Genomic DNA, 21,900 nt, shown 5'->3' with positions numbered 1-21,900 from the left:
GATGCTGGAGGAAGAAAGTATGTAAATCTGACAGCGGTGTACTTTGAGAAAATGTAAGCAAATACTTTGTCATGATAAGATAAACGGATAGATGTACTAGACAAGTTTGACCAAATAATTTAATTGTCTGACTGGGCAATCTGGAGAGCAGGGTAATTGCTTTAAAAGAGTTGAAATGTGTGTTATTACCGATCTCCAGTTTTCTGAATGTACAACTATGATGTGTTACCTATGTGTCATCCTTCTGATTTCACAGAATAATGACATATAGGTAAAATAGTGAATATGGTTATTTTAACTACTAATAATGGGTTTGTAGGAGGTGCAGGGTTCAACATTAAGGATGGCCCGGGGCCAGTAAGACCTAACGTCGTGCCAGTAGACAAAGATAGTCACTGCCCATTCAGGCCAGTGCTCAATTTCCCAATTTAAATTGATGGTATTGTATTAACCTTTGCATTTCATCTTTGTCACTCTTTCCGCTTGTTCTCCCATTAAAATATGACTGTGGCTTTTCTTCGCGCCCCAAAGTGTGCAACAAAACGGGTGCCGTCTTTTTGACCAATAAAATCCGATGACTCGTCTGTTTTAACCAATCATAGCTCATAGTGCATTTTAGAGCCAGAACCAAATATGGGATCATACGGTGAAAAGCAAATGCGACCACTTTTGAAAGAACAGGTTCCGTGAGTCGAAAACAATAACGGCAAGGGACACATGTACTGCCATACCTGTCGTGCATTGCCGACGAAAGCCAATAAGGCATGGTCGTTTTTCAAGGGGACGAACTAATACCGAAAACCTGCAGGTTGTCACGTGTACTGGGGCCAAATGGGCTGCCAACCACCCTGCTGCTGCACCAATTTATGTCTGTCGGCCCTGAATGAATGAGGTGGCACATAGCTAAATTGAAATACGAATTACGTCCGCCAATCGTGTTGTGAAGAGGGAGAAACCATTCATATGTCCATGACATAGTCCGTGAATATGGATAGAGAAACCATACGGACAATACTGTACTGTATTGTGCCATATTTATGTAACTATAAATATATTAAGTCAGTTATTTTTTTATCAAGCTTTTATGTCACATCAAAAAGGCAAGTGTCTTCATGAAAACGTGACAATGATAGTAATACTTTGATTATTAAAAAGTAATGATGTGCATTGCATTATATCCATGTATCAGTTCTGAGGTCTCACATCACATGCAAAAATGTGGTATAAATCAATATTCTGATGATTTGATATTTACATACAATATTTCTGTACAATACAATTGTATTGATTGTTAGTTTTTTTTCAGTTTGGGCCAGTAGATTTCAGACCAGTGAGAAAAAGATAGTATTGGACCCTGAGGTGGATTACCCCCTTTAAGAAGGACAAAGTACATTTCCTTCTACATAATGAAGCCAACAGCAAAACAGAGTTCCTTAGGTTTTCCAGCCTACCAGCTATGCAATGGTCAATCGATACATAGAGCCAGCAATTGATTTCAATATTCAGCACAAAACATACATTATGTTTACTTTGGAATGGGGTAGGTAGCATTGTAAGGGGAGAAATTCCTCTAATCCTTTTTCTACTACCCTGTTTGATCTCTAGAGCTTGTGATTTATTTCACCAAGGCAATCACCAACCAAGCAATTTTAATATTGTCACTGTCAGTTATAATGAAATCACTTTCCAAGACAGACAAATAGATATTCCACAATTCCAGATGTAGAATACACAGTCCATTCTCAAAAAAAAATTTACCAGCTAATTTTATCAGCAATGTGCAAGTAAACACAAGAAAATGTACTTGCTGTCAAATTTTACATGCTAAAAACCATTGACAAGAGCACATTTTAGCCGATTTCTGGAGACATTGCGTGGTACGGATTAACCAAACACGTGCATGGGTCTTCCCCACATTATACATTTACATTGTGGCCATTTAACTGAAGCCCTTATCCTCTAAACTGCTTTGTGTTGAATATCCTAGTCTATTCATTGACAGTAGGGTTAGGGTACTAATACGAGTATTGGTCGTAGTGCTACATGCACAATGCTGAAAGGAACAGTGAGACCCAAAACCGTGATGGACGCAGCAGCCCCTTAAATACAACAGAAAACATTTCCAAATAGACTACTAGCCTGTCTATATATAGCAGTCAGTCGCAATAGCAGCAAATGGAGCATCCACTCAATTGACAGTTTATTAGGTACACCCATGGAGAGACAGGGTCAGACCACTTTGTCTCCAGAACAGCCTGAATTATTCAGGACATGGATTCTACAGGGTGTTGTAAACATTCCTCAGAGATGTTCCTCTAGTAAACTGAACTTAGTCACCTGCTTAGAACCATTCTGAGACAATATATATACTTGGTGACCTGGAGCCTTATCCTGCTGGATATATTCATGTGACAAAATGTTACACTGTAGCCATGAAGGGATACACCTGGTCACAAAGATTTTCAGACTGGTCAAGATAACGGCTGAAATGTTAAAATGTCTTCTGGAAACTGGAGAAAGTGAGGCTTTTATTTTTACCTTTACATCTAAAATAGTAATGCCATGTAGGAAAATTGTTTAACATTATGGACAGGAAAAACAACGACATTTGAAAATGCAGAAACAGCAGAGCAATGCTGCATGGCATAAATATGGAAATGAAAAGATGGCTGAAAAAAAACTGAGTATTCAAGCCATTAATGCTTAAAACAGCAAACCATTACAAAGTAACAGTCTGTTAGTTTCAAAGAACTTGGAAATTCATTGATCCATTCCCTAAATAAAATGACATTCAGAATGTTTCTTTCAGACAGTCAGGGATGAGGAGGAATCCCTACTGACACACACTCACACATTACTCTATTTCTAAATTTTTTATTTGGTGTCCTAATTTCATCACTAGAACCATTTACATAATGCATAAAATGAAATAATTCGCATGCCAGACTATTTAATTCGTGGTGAAAATTCAAGAGACAGCAGTTGAAATGCTTCTACAGCAGAATCCCTGGGGTTCGTGAAATTCATTGGCAAAGTGGTCATCGAATCCCTTTGAAAGGGACCCCCACAGCTCAAGGCGGTGTGTGCTCTACTTTTACAGCGGTTCCAATGAACCCAGCGTAGAACACCCATCCAACAGGTAGCAACATTTTACCTCAAGTAATGCCTTGTTCTGGTGTTGTACTGGCCGAAAACACCAATGTGTTGAATTATCAGGGAGATGAGGAATCATCTCGCCACTTACCTTCACATGGTATGAAAATGCTTCGGTGGAACAGATTTAGCTTCACTGTACTATTGCACTTTTGTGACAGAACAATTGGTCAAAGACGCCAAATACAATGCAATATCAACAGCAACTTTAAAGTTGAAATATAAGTGTCAACAAGTGGATAACTGTAATAACAGCAGTTATATACCAGGAAGAACAGCTCAAGACATATGGATCAATTAATTCCAGTGATACTATTTTATTCCACAATGATGATTTATCTTAGGGTAAATCCAGTGTTAGGGAAATACATTTGCGTGCAAAAATCACATTTATTTTTTCAGGTATATAGTGGTAATACACCCCAATTTACACATTCCTGTTATACAGTGAGATTCTAATACACGATTCTAATAGTTTTTCTGCTTTTCACAGTTATAGTAAGTAAGAAGCCAAAATGTTTAATTGGTTGAAGAGTTCTCTTGACACTCATGTTTACTACAAAACCCATACTGCAATGCTTTCTCTAGACAGGCTCAGACTGGATGAGTACATTTCACCCTGAGTGGCTAGCAAGGAAGTCATTTGAAACCTTATCAACACATTAAACAAAGCCAATATCAGCATGTAAGAGTTATATACTTTACTAAATTAACTTAAACTGCACTATCAACTTAAGGTTAAAACACTTTTTCGCAAATTATATTTCTAGCTCAAATTATTAGCTAATCTGGAGGGTACGAAGGCTTTTAAGCAATATTAAAGAACGGAAATATGAAACACGATGGTCAGTGAATGGAGGAACGTATAAGATTTCCTCCCAGCAGACATTAGAGCAATTGCGTTCCGGTTGTCATGCTACATTACCCAGTTGCTAAGCCAATGTTACCCATAATACACTGTGCAGCTCATTCACAACACATGGGTAATGAAAGCAATGTTATATTCCATTCAGGAAAAATAACCCTAAAATATCTCCATCTGGAAGCATACGAAAACACACCAGCTGCTTTGTGTCATGGTAGTTGGAGGAAGAAAGCATATTTATCTGACTGAATAGTGTGTATTTGATTACTTACTTACAGACCTTTTGTAATGACAATATAGATGAATGGATGTGTTTTAGTCCATTAAACCTATACTATCTACTGGCGGATTTGGAAATCTAGAGTGTAGGTAAATGTTTTAAAAGCATTGTGATATATCATAGCGTGTTTTCTCCCATCTCCTTTCAAAGGAATTTAACGAGATGGTGTGATACACCACGACTTACAGATTTAACAGATTACCGGATAGAACCAAATTCACAGTGAAACAACACATTTTACTATCATACCATATGACTTCAAAAATGAATGGCTTGTGTGTCTGGGGGTGGAAAAGCCCTTTAAGAACACACGCAAAGCAATCACATTGACTACTTTGAAAACTTTACACAGCAACAGGGAGCCCTGTGTCCACATGATGTCATGTGACTTCATTAAAACACAACCTTTGGCTAGTGTATGGCCTCCCCATTCCGAAATGGCAATATTGTTTGTTCAAGAAGGGGTACTACTGAATATAGCTACACCATGGATTAGATTAAAACCCAACCTTTCAGTGGAATGGAGATACCTTAGGTTGTTCAGAACAATTTAAGGGGAAATTTAAGTTACATTGGTGATTATAACTACTCACACCTTTTGATATTTTTACATTTTATTGCATTACAAAGAGGGATCAAAATGGATTTGTGATACTTTGATTTACACAAAATAGTTTTTACACAAGTATTCAACCCCTTTGTAAGGGCAAGCCTGAATTAGTTCAGTGTTAAAATTTTTAAGAAATTGCACAGCATTTTTAAAATAGTGATTTACCTTCCACAACGTTCTGGCACTGGCACAACCCACTGGTTGCTGCGACGAAACAAATGGAACAAGGAACTGTCCCTGATGTATTCGTACCTAGAGTACTGCGGAGTAGAAACTAACGTCCAGACAACGAAATCCATGTTTTAACAAAAACTCAGACAACCTTGACCCCTCAAAAAGCCTGTCTATATAATGTAACAGCCATAAGGTATCCAATTCATGAAGTTCTTCAACATGCCAATTAGACCACCCACAAGGGGTAGTAGAAACAGAGAAATAAAGGTCCTGTAATATTTTGTTTGTCCATTCTCAGAGACATTACATTTGTACACGGATATACCATTAAGACATCCTCCAGCAATTCTAGTTTTACAGAAACGACTCTGGGAAAAAATTTAATTGCCGTAGCTCAGAAATGGGAAACAATTAGAGCATTTTAAAGCTATTAAGTCACACGGAGACCCATTCTGGGCGGGGTGTCCTGAACAAAAGTGCATAGGAAACCCAGCAGGACAGCCACACACAGTCCGCAGTCAGTCCCTCTGTGATGGGCACAAATCACAAGATTCTCTACACTTGATGTATGTATTTAATTATGTGGACACGCGAAAACATATGCACCCCATGATAAAGTATACATCTTGAGAAGTACCTGTAATGCCAAAGACAAAAGTAATGTCAAAGTTCAGCATGGTCTTCAAACCTATTCAATCGCAGAGTTCCTGGCAAGCTCCACTGAGACCAAAACACTTTGGTCTAAAAGGATACAAACATGACAAAAACTAATATTGCAGCAAAAAAGCGAATTCAACTGGACGGCATAAAGAGAATGACAGTCTTGAGAGCATAACACTTTCAAGAGACAGAAGACAGTAGGATTTGCAGCTCACCTTTGAGCTTCGGAGTAGTGTTGTGGTTATGACTCTAATGTAGTCCACTCTGATGCAGAAGCAGCACTCACACAGACAGAGGAGCGCACCTTCGCCAAACCTCCCTTTAAAGTCCACTGACACACATATCTCAAAGTACACCCGCCTCCAGTGACCTCATCGGGGTAGTCCACTATTTAGCCAGAGTTTAACATCAGTATGAAAAACATACATCATGGGACAACCAACGCTCAACTATTTTACTACTTGCAGGAGACAATAGGCAACCAATCATTTTGTTGCTCATACACGTTAGGAGAGTAAATGTCAAAATTTGGCAGAAAATATAATAAAGCTGCATGTGAGATGATACAGTAGAAGTGAAAGTGTACAAGCAAGAAATCATACAATTCATAATTATTCTTCAAATGATCAAAAAGGGTCTACAAAGGCAATCATTTCACCAAGTGTAAGTGAAACTGGAGATTTTGTTGGTTAGACAGCTCTGGATCTAACACTGGCAAACCAGAGTAGTGACTAAGGTTAGATCCCTAAAGCATTTTCCTCTGCCAAAAGTGTCAAGCCTCCTAATACTAGCAATAAAAAATAAATAACTAGAAAGTAAACAAACCTCACTAACAGGGACACACTTTCATATGCACAGCTCAGGGGTTATTTGCACAATTTGCATTTCCCAATTTACATTTTTAAAGGAAACGTTTAACTCTAAAACAGTCTTACTTGGAGATATCATACGGGCACTAAAAGAGTCGAAATGGTCGTAAAAATGTAGGTCATCATTGCGTGGTTTTAATGTGTGATTAAAATCTATAGATTTGTAATCTCCACAGAGTATACGGATCAATGGTTTAACTGTTATAGCATACAATATCACATCTAATTCCCTTGGTCTCATAACTTCGTGTAGCGCAGGATACTAAACATTCCGGTGTACATGTGCGTAAATATATTTAGGTCACTTAAAATTACTTGAAGAAAACGCCTTTGCTCAACCATATATGAAGGGTTCATTGCAACTAAAAGTGCTTACATTCAAACATGTATCATGTGTAATAGCAACACAGTATTAGCCTTGTGTCAAGAAACTCCATTGTTATTTTTCTAATAAACAACCAAGTTCCACCTAAAACAGAATCAAATACTCTTTCTTATAGTGGTGAAGGCATATTTGGCTTAAAACATAGCATACCACCACCGTTGACAATTGGAACATAGTTGTAACCGCGTTTAGCCAATAATTTAAGTCCAGTCTGTAAGTTAAGGTATTTTTGGCTTGTGGCCAACAATAACAAACTGGACTTACAACTAAATGCAGAGCTGCGAGTACCCGTTATCGAACAATTTACTATACCATTCAAGTTTCATCATAAGCCTGTAACACAAATTGCGGTGTATGGCAACAACAAAATATTGCTCAACCTACAACTTACCACAAACGTCCTTGACAACTGCATACACAGCTGGGTGTGAGACCTCGAATGCAAGACGTTTCCTTAACGTTCCGCTAAAACATATCGCGTTATCAGCAACAACTATAGGTTACTTGATACAATGTACCCCTACTGCGTTTCTGCAGCGCTCTTGTCACCCAATTTCTCCCCTGTGTGTCCAATCACAATACCTAAACTCAAATTTCTCTGATCGTTCTGAGATGGACGATGATCGGAATAGCTATATTTTTAAATAAACCCACTCCACATAACAACAGGGCTTATCCGCGACGGCATCATGTTTCAGCAAAGCTACAGGCTTGTGATTTCCTTTTACCGGACACAGTTATACAGCCGGTGTCGGTAGATACAAACGAGGTAATGTACTAGAGACAGGAAAATCACTCCTCGTGCTACCCAACTAGCTGGTCTGCCCTGTTCCAGGAATTACGGCAAACCAGTTTAAAACTCCCTATAAGCGCTTCAAATGACACAAATATCGCGAAACTTTCCAATGCTTTAGGAGGGCGTGCATTCTGTATGCTTACCAGTTCCCGTTTACATTATGTGTTGATCCTCAGGATTTTTTGAAATAATCGAATACATACTCTTACGAATACCACTCTACATTTTTAATGTGTATAAAAAAGCCTACATACAGAAACATGGTATGACCCCTCGATCTCAAAACAGCTGAGGGGTCCACTCGGGTCCACTCCACATAGCCCCCCAGGAAATACGTCATAGCGAAGGAGGGCATGTGGGTAAAATGCACAGGATTTGGACACACCTACCGCTGAAGAGGCATACTGAACTACGTACAAAGTAATTTAGCTCCATCTGCTGGAATAATCCCCAGAACAATAATTGTCCGTATCGTGTAGCTACACTTGTTTTGAAGGAGAACTGCAAAAACTATACATTTTTATCCTTTGGTAATTCATAGGAGCATCGAATATCCGTCATAAGTTAATTAATATTTAATGTGCATTACATTATAATAGATTTTCTGGTACAAATTGTCTCTATTTAGTGAATTATGGGCAATAACCCTGAGGGGTTTCGAATTTTGCAATACCGTAGGTGAAAGTTGATCATAGTTGTTTTGTAACCGGGCGGCCCCGTGTGCTTATTTGAGCAGAGCACCCACCTCCCAGTTTTTGCCTGATTACATGACCCCTGTTAAATTATCTTCTAAACAGAGTAAGGTCAAAAATATATATATATTTTATGCCTGTCAAAGTGGGAGAATTGTCTATACAGTGCAGATAATAAGTATGGAAATTGATACGCGTTTTGTAGCTTTGGCTTAGCACATTAGAAATGAAATAATGACTTATGGGTTAGGCCGACTGTCAGCTTTAATTTGAGGGTATTTACATCCATAATCCGTGAACGTGTAGGAATTATAGCTTGCCTGGCAGTGGTTACTTCACTATTCCACTTGAAGATTTCTAGAACAGCCGTTTCCAACCTTTTCCCCATGATCCGATTTGAACTTTTAAAGTGAGTTTCAATTGATTTCCATTGTAGACTAGAATATTTCACTTCAATCGGTGTTAAACTGGTAAAACAACCTAACATTCAATGAAGCCACTAGCCAGTCTTAACCAATCCTACCGTGTTGCTGGGTTAGCAACTCACGGCTAAATCATAGGCAGATAATCTTAGTAGTGCTGCAAGGCCTAGACATGTTTAGCCTGTGTGTTAGATACCATTATACTGCTATAGCCTTTCAGTCAACACACTACTTCTAGGTTACCTGCATGCATTTGGATCTACTGATAGAGGGATATATCTCTCAAAGTCTGAAGTGCAAGCTACCATTAGTGGAAACATTCTACTAAATATATTGTGTTACGGTGTTTCACACATTTTGATAAAGTGTACAGCAGTGTAAGTGATAAGCATTCATAGTCTCATTTTTGAGGAAAACAAACATTTTGGCAAGCATTTTCTTCCGGCTGTTGTCCTCCAGGAATAGGAACATATGGCTCTGGTTGTTTATGGAGTATGGTCATTTGCTACAGCAGTTTTCTTTTCTGAACAGAGGGCATATTTATACAGCATCTAAAATTAGGAGGGGGCCAGGTGGTCAGGTAAGCCAGTTATACCAGACAGAGAGCTACATACAGTACCCTCCAAAATATCCTAACTGGCTGGATTGTCGTGAATAAATAGGAACTGCTGGCCCCTGTTTTTGTGGATTATAGCATTTGTAGAAATGCATGATATTAAGTATAACACTACAAAACCTTCTCTTTGCACCACATCAACATTTCTATCTTATAACTGTAAAAAAAATCTTTCAATTATAATATTTTCCCTACATTCTTGGGGAAAAAGTAAGACACTATAGAAAGAATGCACAATGGATCATGCCATTGATAACATTCAGCTTTTAGAGGCAGTTGTGAAGAACAGTAAGGTGCAGGTTTCTGGGTTACTATCTGATTGAGTGTGAGAAGAGCCTTGAGAGAGTTCAAGTTAACCAAACACTCACAGTTCAGGAGAGGCTGGCATTGTAGAAGCTCAACTATCACTGCTTTACAGTATGTTCACAAACAATATACCTCAATAAAGCAATATAAGTCTGACTGCATACCTCCAAAAACATTACCAGAATGGCAGCTATAAACCCTTCTGATATATTAACTACAAGATATGTAGTACATTCTAATTAAACTTGGGGTCCGGAAACACAGCCATTATTTGTCTATTATACAGAAAGAGGTAAAATGAAGATATTTTCAGTGCATGCTGTCAAACCTTTGCATATAGTTTCTGAGAGGGTAGACAGCATCTTTGGGTCCCTGAAAAGCGCTATTTAAATATAATGTATAATTGTTATTATTATAGTTTCTGTCATAATGTCATATTTCTCAAAAAAATAAATATTCCTGAATACAAAGAAACAGAATAGCACAATCGCCCAAACACAGACACATCAAAATAATTCTTATAAATTCTGTCAGGTTTAAGAAAACATGAGATGGAGGGCTTTGTCCATGATACAATGGAACACAGTTCAAAATGCTAGTTTTATTTTAATTACAAATTTTACCATTTAGTAATAGTCAAAGAAAAATGCATTATAAAGGGTTTATAGTGTGTTTCACGATAGTTGCCATAACATACAGCATAGAGACAATAAACCCACAGTGAAACTGTCAGCTGAGCGTTCTGCCTGGGCCACGTTTCTCCCTGTGGACACAGACATAATACTTCACAGTACATGCTGACATTCTAATCCAAGTGCACTGTTGAACAAAAATGCTATAAACATATAACACCCAAAATAGATATCTTAAATAGTACCCATCATCAACACTGATTCCTTGTCAAATTTCACCTCTGTGCTCCAGCAGGACATCCCCCTCGTACTGTGCCAGACCCAAGGCATGTCTCTGCCCACTGTTCAGCTCCGCCCACTGGTCCTCTGTGACTGCCCATGCCTGCTCCACATTCAACCAGGACAACTGGACTGAGCTAAAAACCACCTGACACACACACACACGCATCCAGTCTAAGTTAACTGAATGGAATATCGAAACATATCAAAATATCAATACAGTTATATCCAAACCAGTATTCTGAGGTGAAACAGTGAGATACTCACAGCCATCTTTGTAGGGGGAATCAAGGAGATAGCTTCAGGGATGAGTCCCTCCATCTGTTCTTGCACCAGAGCAGACAGAACCATGTCATCCAGACCCGCTGGATAGGGCAGAGGGAGGGCGAGTGGGGCGGCGGATTAACTGATGACTTCCGACTACACAACAATCGTGTTTTCTGGGTTTGGACCCGTTGCCGATTTGAACATCTGTACCTGCTATTGTGCCAATCTCAGTAAAGACCTCTGGGCCCCAGGTACTGACTGGACCAAAGGCCCGAGGAGCGGAGAGACGGCCGGTCAGAGCCACCATCTGCTGCTCAGAACAAGGCAGGGCCAAATCCCTCAGGAACAGGGAAGCCATGCTGTCAGTCAAAGAGCAGGAGAAGTTGTTGGGACTGGGTTGATGGAAGCATTCTCAACAAGTGGAATCAAACAGCAAAAAGCTCAGCAATCTTTATTCACATGAAGGAATTTAACATTTATTTGGTTGAAATAGTCCACCTGGGAATGACTGACCTGAGGTTGAAGGGGTCCAGTCGATTGATCTCTGACAGGGTCAAACCACAGAGCAGGTTTCCTAGAGAAGCCATATCTACAGGGCTAAGATGCTCTACCTTCAGCTTCCACTTCTGCATTACGCCAACAACCGCTGCTCTCATCTTAACCAGCATACAGGGTTGAAGGGTCAAACAGTACACCAGGAACAAGGAACGCCTCCGGTCTGAAAACCAGATATGATAGTAAAACAGTATCCTAGTCACCTTTTTTGGGCTCCATTCGGTCTGTGCCCCCAGATTGGCCAGGACACCAAGGTCTGTCAGGTTAGTGTCCTGAAGCTCTCTCTCCCCCAGTTCAGTGACCACACAGCCAAGGCCCAGAACCTGTTCGGGCCTCAGACCCCTTACTGGGCGGTAAGCCTGGATGAGGTGAAGGAGACCACAGAAACACAACACATTTTTGCCGTCAATCTTTGCTAGGTAATGATCAAAGCTAACATGCGCATTTAACATCTGAAACTCACCTGTCTGAGCTTTACCCACAGTGCTCTGCGCTGCTCTGGGCTCAGTGAAGAATCCAGACCTATGACCTCAACACACTGCCCCAACTCGTCCGCTGCCATCCGGCTCAGCTGATATGCTGTCCAGGCTGAGGGATAGGTGCCTCTTATATCACCACAGCTGGGGACTGGCAAAGAACAGAAAACTCAACAGCGGGGTTAAAGCAACAACACACAACTGTTCCCTGTAATGCTACTCCATATGACTCATGTGTGACTGTGATGGCAATTTATAACAGTGACACAGACAGATCAGTAAAAAACCTTTGCTCTTCCTGCTCTGTGCTCTGACGACCCCTCGCACAAGGCTGTGGAACCTCTCTCTCTGACCCTGCTGGTCCACACACAGGAACGCACAGGCCTGACCCGTATCACTGTTCTCCCAGAACAGCTGACCCGCCAGGACCTCCTCCACCGTGTCTGCACTCAGCACCACCTGACATGTGGTATTTAAACACAAACACGATGACAACATTCTGCTCAAAATACATACGTCTTACTGCAATGCTTTACTGTCATCAGTTTCATCTGGCTGTGATGTTCTGTGATGCATGTGTGAGCTCTCAACATGAAAAAAACTAAATAATTTAGTGTAACTGATACAATAACTGCTTTCTGTAAATACGTTTTTGTGCGTTTGCTGATACTTGGATGTTGTCTGTGTCCCAAAAGTGTTTTTGTACATACTCTGGATTATCTACTAATCAGTAACATTTTAACTATCTACTATGCATAACTCTAACCGTAACCTTTATCCTAAACTTAACCTTTATCCTAACCTTAAACCTTATTCTAAATGTAACCCTAACCCAAAACCTAGCAAGAAGTTGATAAGCAGTTGTTTAAGAACAGATAATTTGTTGAAAGGCTGTTGATGGTATTATTATCTACAGAACATCTTCGGTTGGAATTTGGGACTCTCAAAATAAAGTGTAACAATGTGTTGTTCAGAGGACGCATAAAACATTCTGTTATAAGTGGAATTAAATGGTGCCAATTTTGTTCTGTCAGTAAGTAACTTATGGCAAATGGAAAATTAAGTGGACAGAATTGTTCATTTAAACTAGTTTGTTTTTATGTATTTAAGGATGGAATGGATTCAAACTTGATGTTGGAGCTCTCACCAGTGGGATGGAGTTTATCTGTTTCGCAGAGAGAATGAACAGCAGTCTGCCAACAAGCTCCACATCATCATCCGTCCACGCCGATGCCTCTCTACAATAAACACACCCCCAAAGCAGCTTTGTGTTATGAATGCACACAGGACAAGACATCTGCAGTAGCATTCTACTCTAGCAGGTCTCTCCCCCCATTAGTATCTCACCCTAGCAGGTCTCTCCCCTCAGTGGTATCTCACCCTAGCAGGTCTCTCCCCCCATTAGTATCTCACCCTAGCAGGTCTCTCCCCTCAGTAGAATCTCACCCTACCAGGACTCTCCCCTCAGTAGTATCGCACCCTAGCAGGTCTCTCCCCTCAGTAGTATCTCACCCTAGCAGGTCTCTCCCCTCATTAGTGTTTCACCCTAGCAGGTCTCTCCCCTCAGTAGTATCTCACCCTAGCAGGTCTCTCCCCTCAGTGGTATCTCACCCTAGCAGGTCTCTCCCCCCATTAGCATCTCACCCTAGCAGGTCTCTCCCCTCAGTAGTATCTCACCCTAGCAGGTCTCTCCCCTCAGTAGTATCTCACCCTAGCAGGTCTCTCCCCTCATTAGTGTTTCACCCTAGCAGGTCTCTCCCCTCAGTAGTATCTCATCCTAGCAGGACTCTCCCCTCAGTAGTATCTCACCCTAGCAGGTCTCTCCCCTCAGTAGTATCTCACCCTAGCAGGTCTCTCCCCTCATTAGTGTTTCACCCTAGCAGGTCTCTCACCTCAGTAGTATCTCACCCTAGCAGGACTCTCCCCTCAGTAGTATCTCACCCTAGCAGGTCTCTCCCCTCAGTAGTATCTCACCCTAGCAGGTCTCTCCCCTCATTAGTGTTTCACCCTATCAGGTCTCTCCCCTCAGTAGTATCTCACTCTAGCAGGACTCTCCCCTCAGTAGTATCTCATCCTAGCAGGTCTCTCCCCTCAGTAGAATCTCACCCTAGCAGGTCTCTCCCCTCAGTAGTATCTCACCCTAGCAGGTCTCTCCCCTCAGTAGTATCTCACCCTAGCAGGTCTCTCCCCGTGAGCAGAGCAGCCATGTCTCTCAGGGTGTCCTGGGGGAAGCAGTAACCCCTCAGCTCATCCAAACGAAGCCCCAGGGCTCGTTGATCCACCAGCGCTAGGGTATCCCTATCCAGGAAGGGCAACAGGGGCCCCAGGAGGTCCAAAGCAGCCCCACTGAGCCCCACCTCAGGCAGGCCCTGAGCAGTACCCTTGATGGACACAGCAGAACAAGTGACTACAGTATCATGACTCTACAACTCCCAACCAAGCCCAACACAGTTAGCTAACTCCATCCATTCAACTCTTAGCCATAATGTTTGTTTGAATTGACCAATGTTTTATTGATCAGGAAGGCTCTTTGTTAATAGTATCTTCTCACCAGCACAGTGACTGCCTTCTCCGCTAAGGCCATTTGCTTATGGCGTGGCAGCTTTAGGAAGTCCGCAAAATGCTGCTGAGTGTAAGTCATGATGGCTGTCAGTGATGTGTTAGACAGGTTCTCAATCAGTTTCACCCTAGAACAGCAATAAATAAACTATTTGTCTTATAAAGAAAGAGAAAATATTGCACCATTTACACAATGTATATAGAAGTAAGATATAGCATACGGTAACCCTGCAGCAAACCAGGGGCTCAGACCATCCATGTCTTCTGGTCTTTGCCGCAGCTCCTCAACAATGCATTTCCTCTGATGAAAAAACACAAAACATCTATACAAGCTAACATGAAATACCAAACTTAGAAGAATTCTAAGAATAGTTCCCTTGACATTTGATATGATAAATAAAATACATTTAAGAGGAAGGAAGGAAAGAAAATAGTGAGAAAGGGAGGGGGGAGAGATAGAAGGGCTAATAGATGAAATGGCAAGAGATTCTGTGTGGGTTACTCACCAGAGTTGGTCTTAGCCCTCCTGGTAACTCCAAGACAAATTGAACCAAATCTGAAAAGTCTGTTTCACTGGTCCAAAGCTTCAACCAATCACAGCTTATTCCACCCGCAATGCGACCCAAGTCTCTAAAGATCAATTTAATGATTGGATAAATAAATGGTATCTGGAAGACTGCACTGCATTTGTGTTCCATGTGAAGGAAAAACTAACACGGGATATCACATGCAATGACATATCACACGTAATAACACAGCACAACATAAACATTTGACTTACTCTACACAGCCCCAATAAAACATTTGACTTACTCTACAGTTTCTCTGGTAATGTTTTTAGTTTGGTGTGTCTTCTTGAAAATGAGCTGAGCCTACAGAATGCAGAGACATGAGACACAGAAAACAGTTGGATAGAGGACTGTTGTACACCCATGGCTGTGATAATATTTCTTTAAAGTGGGCATTACTAATTAAAATCCCCCTGTCCCTCAGACTAGTGTACTACATCCAAACCAATCTGCTTGATGGTGACTGATGCGTATAGAGTATTAAACTCTTGAATTGCTCATCTGAAGCATGTCCAATCATTTGCTGTTTAATTGGAGCCCAGGCCCCACTGACAGCTTGGCTTGATGTCTCTATACTGTACACCATAGGAGTGGATGTGGATGTTGTAACCAGGTTTAGATAGGCCATCAGGGGCTGAATGGGCACCTGCTGATGGGACCAGGGCAGGTCTCTGTACAGGCTCATGTCTTTCAGGATGGTCTCCCCATCGACAGCCTCCATCAGCTCCCTCAGGGGAACGAAAGGCAGGAGACACTGGAGCTTCACCGTGAAGTTCCTTGAATTGCTGTTCAAAGCCTACAAACAAATACAAAACTGAAACAATGGTATTTCACAAACACAAAGATGATCCAAAGAAACAAATTAACTTTCAGGTAAATTGGCAATTGGGTAGTCTTTTGGATTTATACAGTTCAGAAGGTTTTCATTGACAGTATTGTTATTTGAGAGCATTTATGTGTACACATCTCTTTACTGTGCCATCATCTGCTTACAATCTGGTAGGAAATACAAATCAGAGCCATGGGTAATAATGAATACAGAACAGGTAGGACGGAGAGAAAGCACCCTGACCTCCTGCAGCGCCCTGTAGAGCATGGCTCTAAGGGCAGGCTTCAGGTCAGCCAGTAGAGCCCTCCAACACTCGCAGTGAGTGGTACCACTGGCCGGGGACCAGTGTAGGTCTCTGAGTACAGCAGGGGATAGGCCAGGCAGTAAGGGCTTTAGCTTGCACAGCGTCTCCATGGTAAGCTGGCACGAAGAGGAAACCCAAGAAAACATCGCCTAGTTAGAATGCATAACAACCGGCGTAGATAAAAACATGACTCAACAGGTCAGTATTAAGCCTTTACTTACATTAGTGTCTCTTGACATTTTTGATAATATCTGGAACGCCTGGGGTTTGGGGGGGCGGTTTAAAAACAACAGTCAATGTTTGCTCAGCATAAAACAACATCACAGTAAACTCTAACACACTAACCTGTGCTGGGGAGAAGCTGGGCAGACCTGGTTGTGTTAGCAGATCCAGGAGCTGAAGTGAAGGCAGTGACAGAAGAAACCGAGCCCCTAGCTGGGGAAGTAGGCCTCTGAGGGTAGCCAGTGCTGGAGGAGGCAGGGTGCTGGCGTTTAGTGGCCTGACCACCTGGACCAACCAGAGGGACAGCTGGACACAGGGCAAGTGTCGGTGTCAGAATGGCTCACATGATATGGACTGAATACATTTTCAAATTGCATCACTGAGTGTGTATAGCTGCAACATGAACTGGGAACCTTGGAAATGCATCCCATTTTGGACACCATTTTCTCTCACCCTTCCTGAAGCGCTGATGAGTCCCTCCGACACACAGAGAGCCAGCTGCTGCCAAAGAGCGCTGGGCACTGGGGATGCCAGCAGAAACGGACGCAGCACCTCTGGGTTCAGGTAACAAGCCAGAACTCCCAGCCTGTGGGTAAATAATGACCAGGTCTTCATCTAATACTAGTAATATCTGCTCAAATGGACAACATGGCTCTGGTCAGAAGTAGAGCACTATAAGTGGAAAAGTCGGCTAAAAGACCCTACCTGGAAATTAAATCACTGGTGAGGTTCCTGTTTTTAATGAATAGTGTCCGTAGAATATGACGTCCACGCGTTCCATCCAGACTGGTGTTTCCTAGCATCTCTACCAAGGGACTCAGCTGAGAGAGGGAGAGGGTGACAGTCAATGCAATACACAATACTTTCTGAAAATACCAGTTTGCCCGGATCAACAGTGAGACATTTAACCTGGTCTGATGTCAGCTGCTGAAAGTGTCTGACAGGAAGATGTGGAAGCAGTGGGAGGATGGAGTTGAGGAAGTATGGTGGCCAGGAGGGGACATCTCCAACCACACTGGACTGCAGAAGCCTCTTCACAAATGCCTGTTTCTGTGGAGATTTCATCTCTGCACTGTGGTCCCGGATGGCCATCAACCTATCGCACAGCACAGACCCAGTTATAACCATGACCTTTAACCTTATAACGGTGGCTCAGCTCTGGTCACTCACACGCTGTCATTGATGATCAGTGAAGTGGGGAAGTTCATGATGTCAGAAACAGACATGAAGGGTATGAACTGCGAGAGGTCGAGGAAGAGGTCAGGGGTCACGCGAGGGAACTTGTGGATGAAGGCGGATGTCATGGTCTCCATGGCCTGCAGTTCTCTCTGAGTGGCCTGAGGGGGACACCGATCTTTATTGACTGCAGCAGTAACATAACTACATGCCAGTGTGCCTTACTGAACTGACATTGTTGGAGGACAAACCTGAGTGGTCTCCACGTGCAGCTGGTCCCAGCTCTGGTGCATGTGTCTCAGAAACCTCTTCACAGCATCTTTCTCTGCTGACATCACCAGTGTGCGAATACTCTCTCTGGGCATTTGGAGGTACTCCTGGAGGGAAAGCAATATGCATCTTAATACGAACCAACGGTGAATCAACATTCAGGACAGCAGCCACCTGTTTTCTGAAGCGATACATTACCTGCATTAGGGCTCTGAGGGCAGAGGAGTTGTCCTCTCTCTGAATTAGGTCCCATAATACAGGCTGTCAATACAGAGGGAGCATTAGAATGACAGTCATGCATCTATGTTCGAGCACACGCGTACGCGCGTGTTTTATAAATCTTGTATCTTACACTGAAGCAGCTGAGCAGGTCCTCTTTCAGAGCTGCGTTCTGCTCCCTGCGCAGGAACACGCCCACGGTGTGGAGCACACTCAGTGAGGCGTCGGGACGAAGCGTGGCCCAGAACGAAGCGTTGTCGAGAAGACTGGAGAGGAGAATGGCCTGACCCAGGCCCTGCCTCACCTCCCCCTCCCCCTCGTCCAGCCCCGCTGAGAGGCCCACCACAAAGTCCAGCATCCTCAGCACGTAGCCCACCGCCCCAACCCAGCCTCCGGGCTCATCCCCCTCCAACTCACACGCGCTCAGCTTGCTCAGCGCCTCGGCCAGCAGCGGAGCAGGGCTTGCGCAAAGTTGCGACGTGTCAAAGTTGTACGGTGCCGGGAGCATGTCAAAGAACCACTGGAGGAAGCACTTCCTGTCCTCCTGCTCCATTTCCAGGTCAACGCAAATGTCAGACAGCCGAGGATAAGCTGGGAGAAGTCTGCGATGCAGCGCGGCATTGCGGCAGACGTACTCCCTCAACCCCTCTGTGCTGCCGCAGAGCTCCAGCAGGGTGGCGTTGGTGAAATACGGCAGGGTCCACTTCCGGTAGTCACAGGTGTCCGTCGCGCGGTCGGGTCGGGAGGAGTTGCGGAGCCTGGAGCAGTACTCTGCGGCCCAGCTGCTCTCCGGGAGGGACGAGCGTGAGGCGTGAGTCCCGGGGGACTCGGCGCCGCACAGTGATGTCACCAGGGTAGAGGAGTTGGGCATGAAGCAGCGTCTGAAGTCATGGGCGCTGAGGGACCTGGTGCCCAGCCGGGTCAGGCAGGCCTCGCCGGGCCCTGGGCTGCTGCCATCCTCCACCACTGACAGCTGCACGCAAAGGTCGTCGATACTGGAGTGATTGAAGTAGTGGTAGTCCTTCGTTTCCACAGCCTGCAAATGTTCCAGACACAATGTAGTTAGACATTGCAGAGGACAGAAAATCAAACGACCGCATTTACATTTTTGAATTCGTAAAGGGGATAGACCATACCTGGTGTGCTCTCTCCAGCCAAAATGAGGAGTTGGCGCACACAGTGTTGTTGAACTCGTGGGCAAAGAACTCACTACAGACGTGGACCCACAGGAAGTCATCCTCAGCTGCGGACAGGTACCAGGCGGCATCGGAACACGTGGCGTGTAGGTCAGCTCCCACCTGACCCATCTCAGGGTCCATTAACCCGTCTTCCCCTTCAAACAGGTTACAGTAGAGGAACACGGTGAAGTTGGACACACCTGTCAGGCCCGGGATGGAGGCGTTACACGCTGCTTCCAGGATCTCCGCTGAGGGGTAGTCTTTCATCTCCCTCAAGTTGCTGTGGCCAACCTCGGCCTGTTCAGACTTGCGCTGGAAGAGACGGGAATGACGCCTAACCGGAGCTGGGCTGGATGGTTTCTTTTTGCGCCCCCTGCGGGCTGGTCTAGGGGATCGGGGGTCCCCTCTCTTACCCTCTGTGGAGGTGCAGGTAAGAAAGGAAGGGGTGCTGGGAGGGCCTTGTGAGTTGAAGCCCAGAGCCTGTGCATTCCACGTGACATTATGTCTGATTCCCCTGCAGGAGGCAGGCCAGAAAGACAGAACACTATAATATACACTATGGTACTATACAACATGATATTAAAGTACCAGAATGATCTGTGGTATGTTCATAGTACCATATTGTAGTGTGTATTAATGCTTTTGGTTCTCGATACTTACCATAAGATTAGCTGTCTCAAATCACCTTTGAAAGAAACAGATAAAACAGATAATGGAAAATCACAGACAGTCAAAGAAAGCTAGTGAATTGTATGGTAGATAAATAGTGGAAACAAAGAGGCCCTTGCAAAACACAATTGGGCTTGATGTAACAGCATAGCCGGGCTCACAATGCCCAGGAGATAATGTTACTGGCATCAATGAGAGGCTAACGAGATTAGCCAGGGCATGATATGCTGGGTAACACTGATCCTCTCAATGACTAACATGGCAATAATGATTTCAAAGCAGTGTCAGTCCAAATAGACATTCTCTTGTGTTTTTGTCTAAGTAGTCAAATCTGTTTGACACATATTCTTAGCATAACATGGGAAGACATGTTTGACCTTTCACTAACACGTCTTTGTACAAGCAGTAAGTGTGCACATGTAGATACCCACGGGGGTTATATTCCATTTATATCCCGTCAAATGAATCCTTAAGTTCGAAGTCCCCAAGGAAAGTAATAGGAAGTATTCATACAGTTCATACATTTACCTTCAGCTCATCCAGAAAGAATTCACATCAAACTAACCCCAACCTTCTTGTCAATGGACAGCATCATGGCCTCACCTATGGAGCATCTCCCCTTATGATTGGCCTGTGGTACCGCACTGCTGACATCATCAAGCAGTGCCATGGTTACCCGGGACACCTTTCTCTTCAGGTTGCCGTACACCGAGCTGCCGACCCTGTGTAAGAGCCCTCGTCTCAGGCCGTCCAATCCCTGCAGGAGGGTGGGGTTCTGCTCTGCTAGCTGCCCCATCCGCTGCCCAATATCAGACCGCAGTAAAGCCTGTAGGAGCAGGGTCTGAATGGAGTACAGGTCAGCCCCCATGTCACCTCTGTCCCCAGCATTCCCTTGAGAGCCATTCCCAGACATCCCCTCTTCTCTCAGGGCCTCGGGGGGCACACTGAAGGGCTTCAGGCGCCCAAAGGCCCCCGAGCCCACTCTCTGGTCGGCCCCTTGTCCCGCAGGATGCAGGTTCACCACAGGCTTCCAGTTGCGTGTTTCCAAATATCTAAGGAGCTGAGTTAGCCAGCTGACACTGAAGGCACAGTCACTGTGACCCCTCAGGGCACAGATAAAGCCCTGCAGCCCGGCACTGGCCTGGCCATAGGTCCCGCTGACCAGCGCCTGCAAGGCCACCTCCAGCAGGGCGCTCACCGTCCTCCAGTTTTGGGACAGGAAGTCCAGCAGCGGCCTGTGAGGCTGCCACTCAAACAGGGACAAGAGGTTCTGCAACAGCCCCAGGAGTCCATCCCAGTGAGGGCTGCCTCTCAGGGACAGGAACCAGTCCTGGAGTCTGACACTGGGCCTGGGGGGCACTCGGCCCTCCCAATGGTTTTGTGTGCCACCCCACTCCGACTGAATAAATGACTGCAGGACCTTCTCCCACAGTTGCTCCTCGTCAGAGACAGGCTCGTCCATCTCAGTGCCCATCTCCTGGAGGTACATGGAGATGTTGTAGAGGAAGCCGGATAGACGGTGCCTGTCTATAGCCTTCTGGAGTGAGGGGAGGCCCATGCTCCTACCAGGCAGGAGGCCCAGCGTCTTCAGACCTCCCATGATACTCCTCACCACGCTTTGGACCTGCTGGTCTTGGGTTCTCTGAGGAGAGGAAGGATCTTTGTTGGGATACCATCCCCCTCCTTTACGCCATATTGATACCAGCTCCTTGAGAATGGCCTCTCTTTGGTCCTCTTTTTTATTTCCTGCAAATAGTGTTGAAAGTGAAACATTGAGCATGAGAGTAAAGAAGATACAATATCAAGATATGGTCACACCTTTCCAATACATTAAGAGGTAAAGTCTCTTCACCTGAACTCAGAGTGGA

General features: G+C 43.9%; 3 protein-coding genes across 5 annotated transcripts in view; all 3 read right to left on the bottom strand.

Moving 5' to 3' along the window:
• Nucleotides 1–8,105, bottom strand: part of furina (furin (paired basic amino acid cleaving enzyme) a) — a 100,938-nt gene extending 92,833 nt beyond the window's left edge. The window contains exon 1 of one of the 3 annotated variants that reach the window (XM_010879675.4): nucleotides 7,936–8,105. The gene's annotated coding sequence lies outside the window, so the exon portion shown is untranslated. Of the gene's footprint in view, nucleotides 1–5,957; nucleotides 6,047–7,387; nucleotides 7,789–7,935 lie in introns of those variants that run through there. The other 2 variants (XM_010879685.4, XM_010879669.3) reach the window with 2 other exon arrangements.
• A 2,397-nt stretch (nucleotides 8,106–10,502) lies between these two features.
• LOC105016707 (stereocilin) lies at nucleotides 10,503–21,632 on the bottom strand. Its single transcript, XM_034287367.1, has 24 exons — nucleotides 20,636–21,632; nucleotides 20,024–20,048; nucleotides 19,322–19,877; nucleotides 18,319–19,221; nucleotides 18,165–18,227; nucleotides 17,948–18,073; nucleotides 17,691–17,848; nucleotides 17,430–17,616; nucleotides 17,226–17,341; nucleotides 16,974–17,106; nucleotides 16,644–16,826; nucleotides 16,238–16,414; nucleotides 15,812–15,961; nucleotides 14,818–14,897; nucleotides 14,589–14,724; nucleotides 14,210–14,460; nucleotides 13,185–13,275; nucleotides 12,325–12,496; nucleotides 12,025–12,188; nucleotides 11,520–11,920; nucleotides 11,217–11,365; nucleotides 11,007–11,104; nucleotides 10,740–10,887; nucleotides 10,503–10,591 (listed from the first exon to the last, which is right to left on the bottom strand). Exons 1-24 carry the CDS (start codon nucleotides 21,630–21,632, stop codon nucleotides 10,503–10,505), a joined length of 5,553 nt encoding a protein of 1,850 aa, XP_034143258.1.
• Nucleotides 14,449–15,856, bottom strand: LOC117595390 (stereocilin-like). The gene is made up of 5 exons (XM_034295991.1): nucleotides 15,812–15,856; nucleotides 15,410–15,468; nucleotides 15,103–15,226; nucleotides 14,818–14,897; nucleotides 14,449–14,724 (listed from the first exon to the last, which is right to left on the bottom strand). The coding sequence occupies exons 1-5, from the start codon at nucleotides 15,848–15,850 to the stop codon at nucleotides 14,571–14,573; spliced, it is 456 nt and encodes a 151-aa protein (XP_034151882.1). The 5' UTR covers nucleotides 15,851–15,856; the 3' UTR covers nucleotides 14,449–14,570.
• Nucleotides 21,633–21,900: the final 268 nt, after the last annotated feature.

This window comes from Esox lucius, chromosome 2 (assembly GCF_011004845.1).
Source record: "Esox lucius isolate fEsoLuc1 chromosome 2, fEsoLuc1.pri, whole genome shotgun sequence".
NCBI lineage: Eukaryota > Metazoa > Chordata > Actinopteri > Esociformes > Esocidae > Esox > Esox lucius.
The sequence above is the reverse complement of the archived record's forward strand: the minus strand, read 5'-3'. Positions and strand labels throughout refer to the sequence as shown.

What these genes read in the sequence shown, in the direction of transcription:
- LOC117595390 (XM_034295991.1), bottom strand. Translation starts at nt 15,850, where the DNA reads ATGAGCCTGTACAGAGACCTGCCCTGGTCCCATCAGCAG. An exon ending in ATTACCAGAGAAACTGTAGA is followed by an intron (nt 15,227 to 15,409) that starts GTAAGTCAAATG and finishes ATTGATCTTTAG; the next exon opens with AGACTTGGGTCGCATTGCGG. An exon ending in TGGTTTGCTGCAGGGTTACC is followed by an intron (nt 14,725 to 14,817) that starts GTATGCTATATC and finishes TTGCTGTTCTAG; the next exon opens with GGTGAAACTGATTGAGAACC.
- LOC105016707 (XM_034287367.1), bottom strand. Translation starts at nt 21,632, where the DNA reads ATGGGAGGTCTGAAGACGCTGGGCCTCCTGCCTGGTAGGAGCATGGGC. An exon ending in CTGATCATCAATGACAGCGT is followed by an intron (nt 17,617 to 17,690) that starts GTGAGTGACCAG and finishes GCTGTGCGATAG; the next exon opens with GTTGATGGCCATCCGGGACC. An exon ending in TCTACAGGGCGCTGCAGGAG is followed by an intron (nt 15,962 to 16,237) that starts GTCAGGGTGCTT and finishes ATTTGTTTGTAG; the next exon opens with GCTTTGAACAGCAATTCAAG.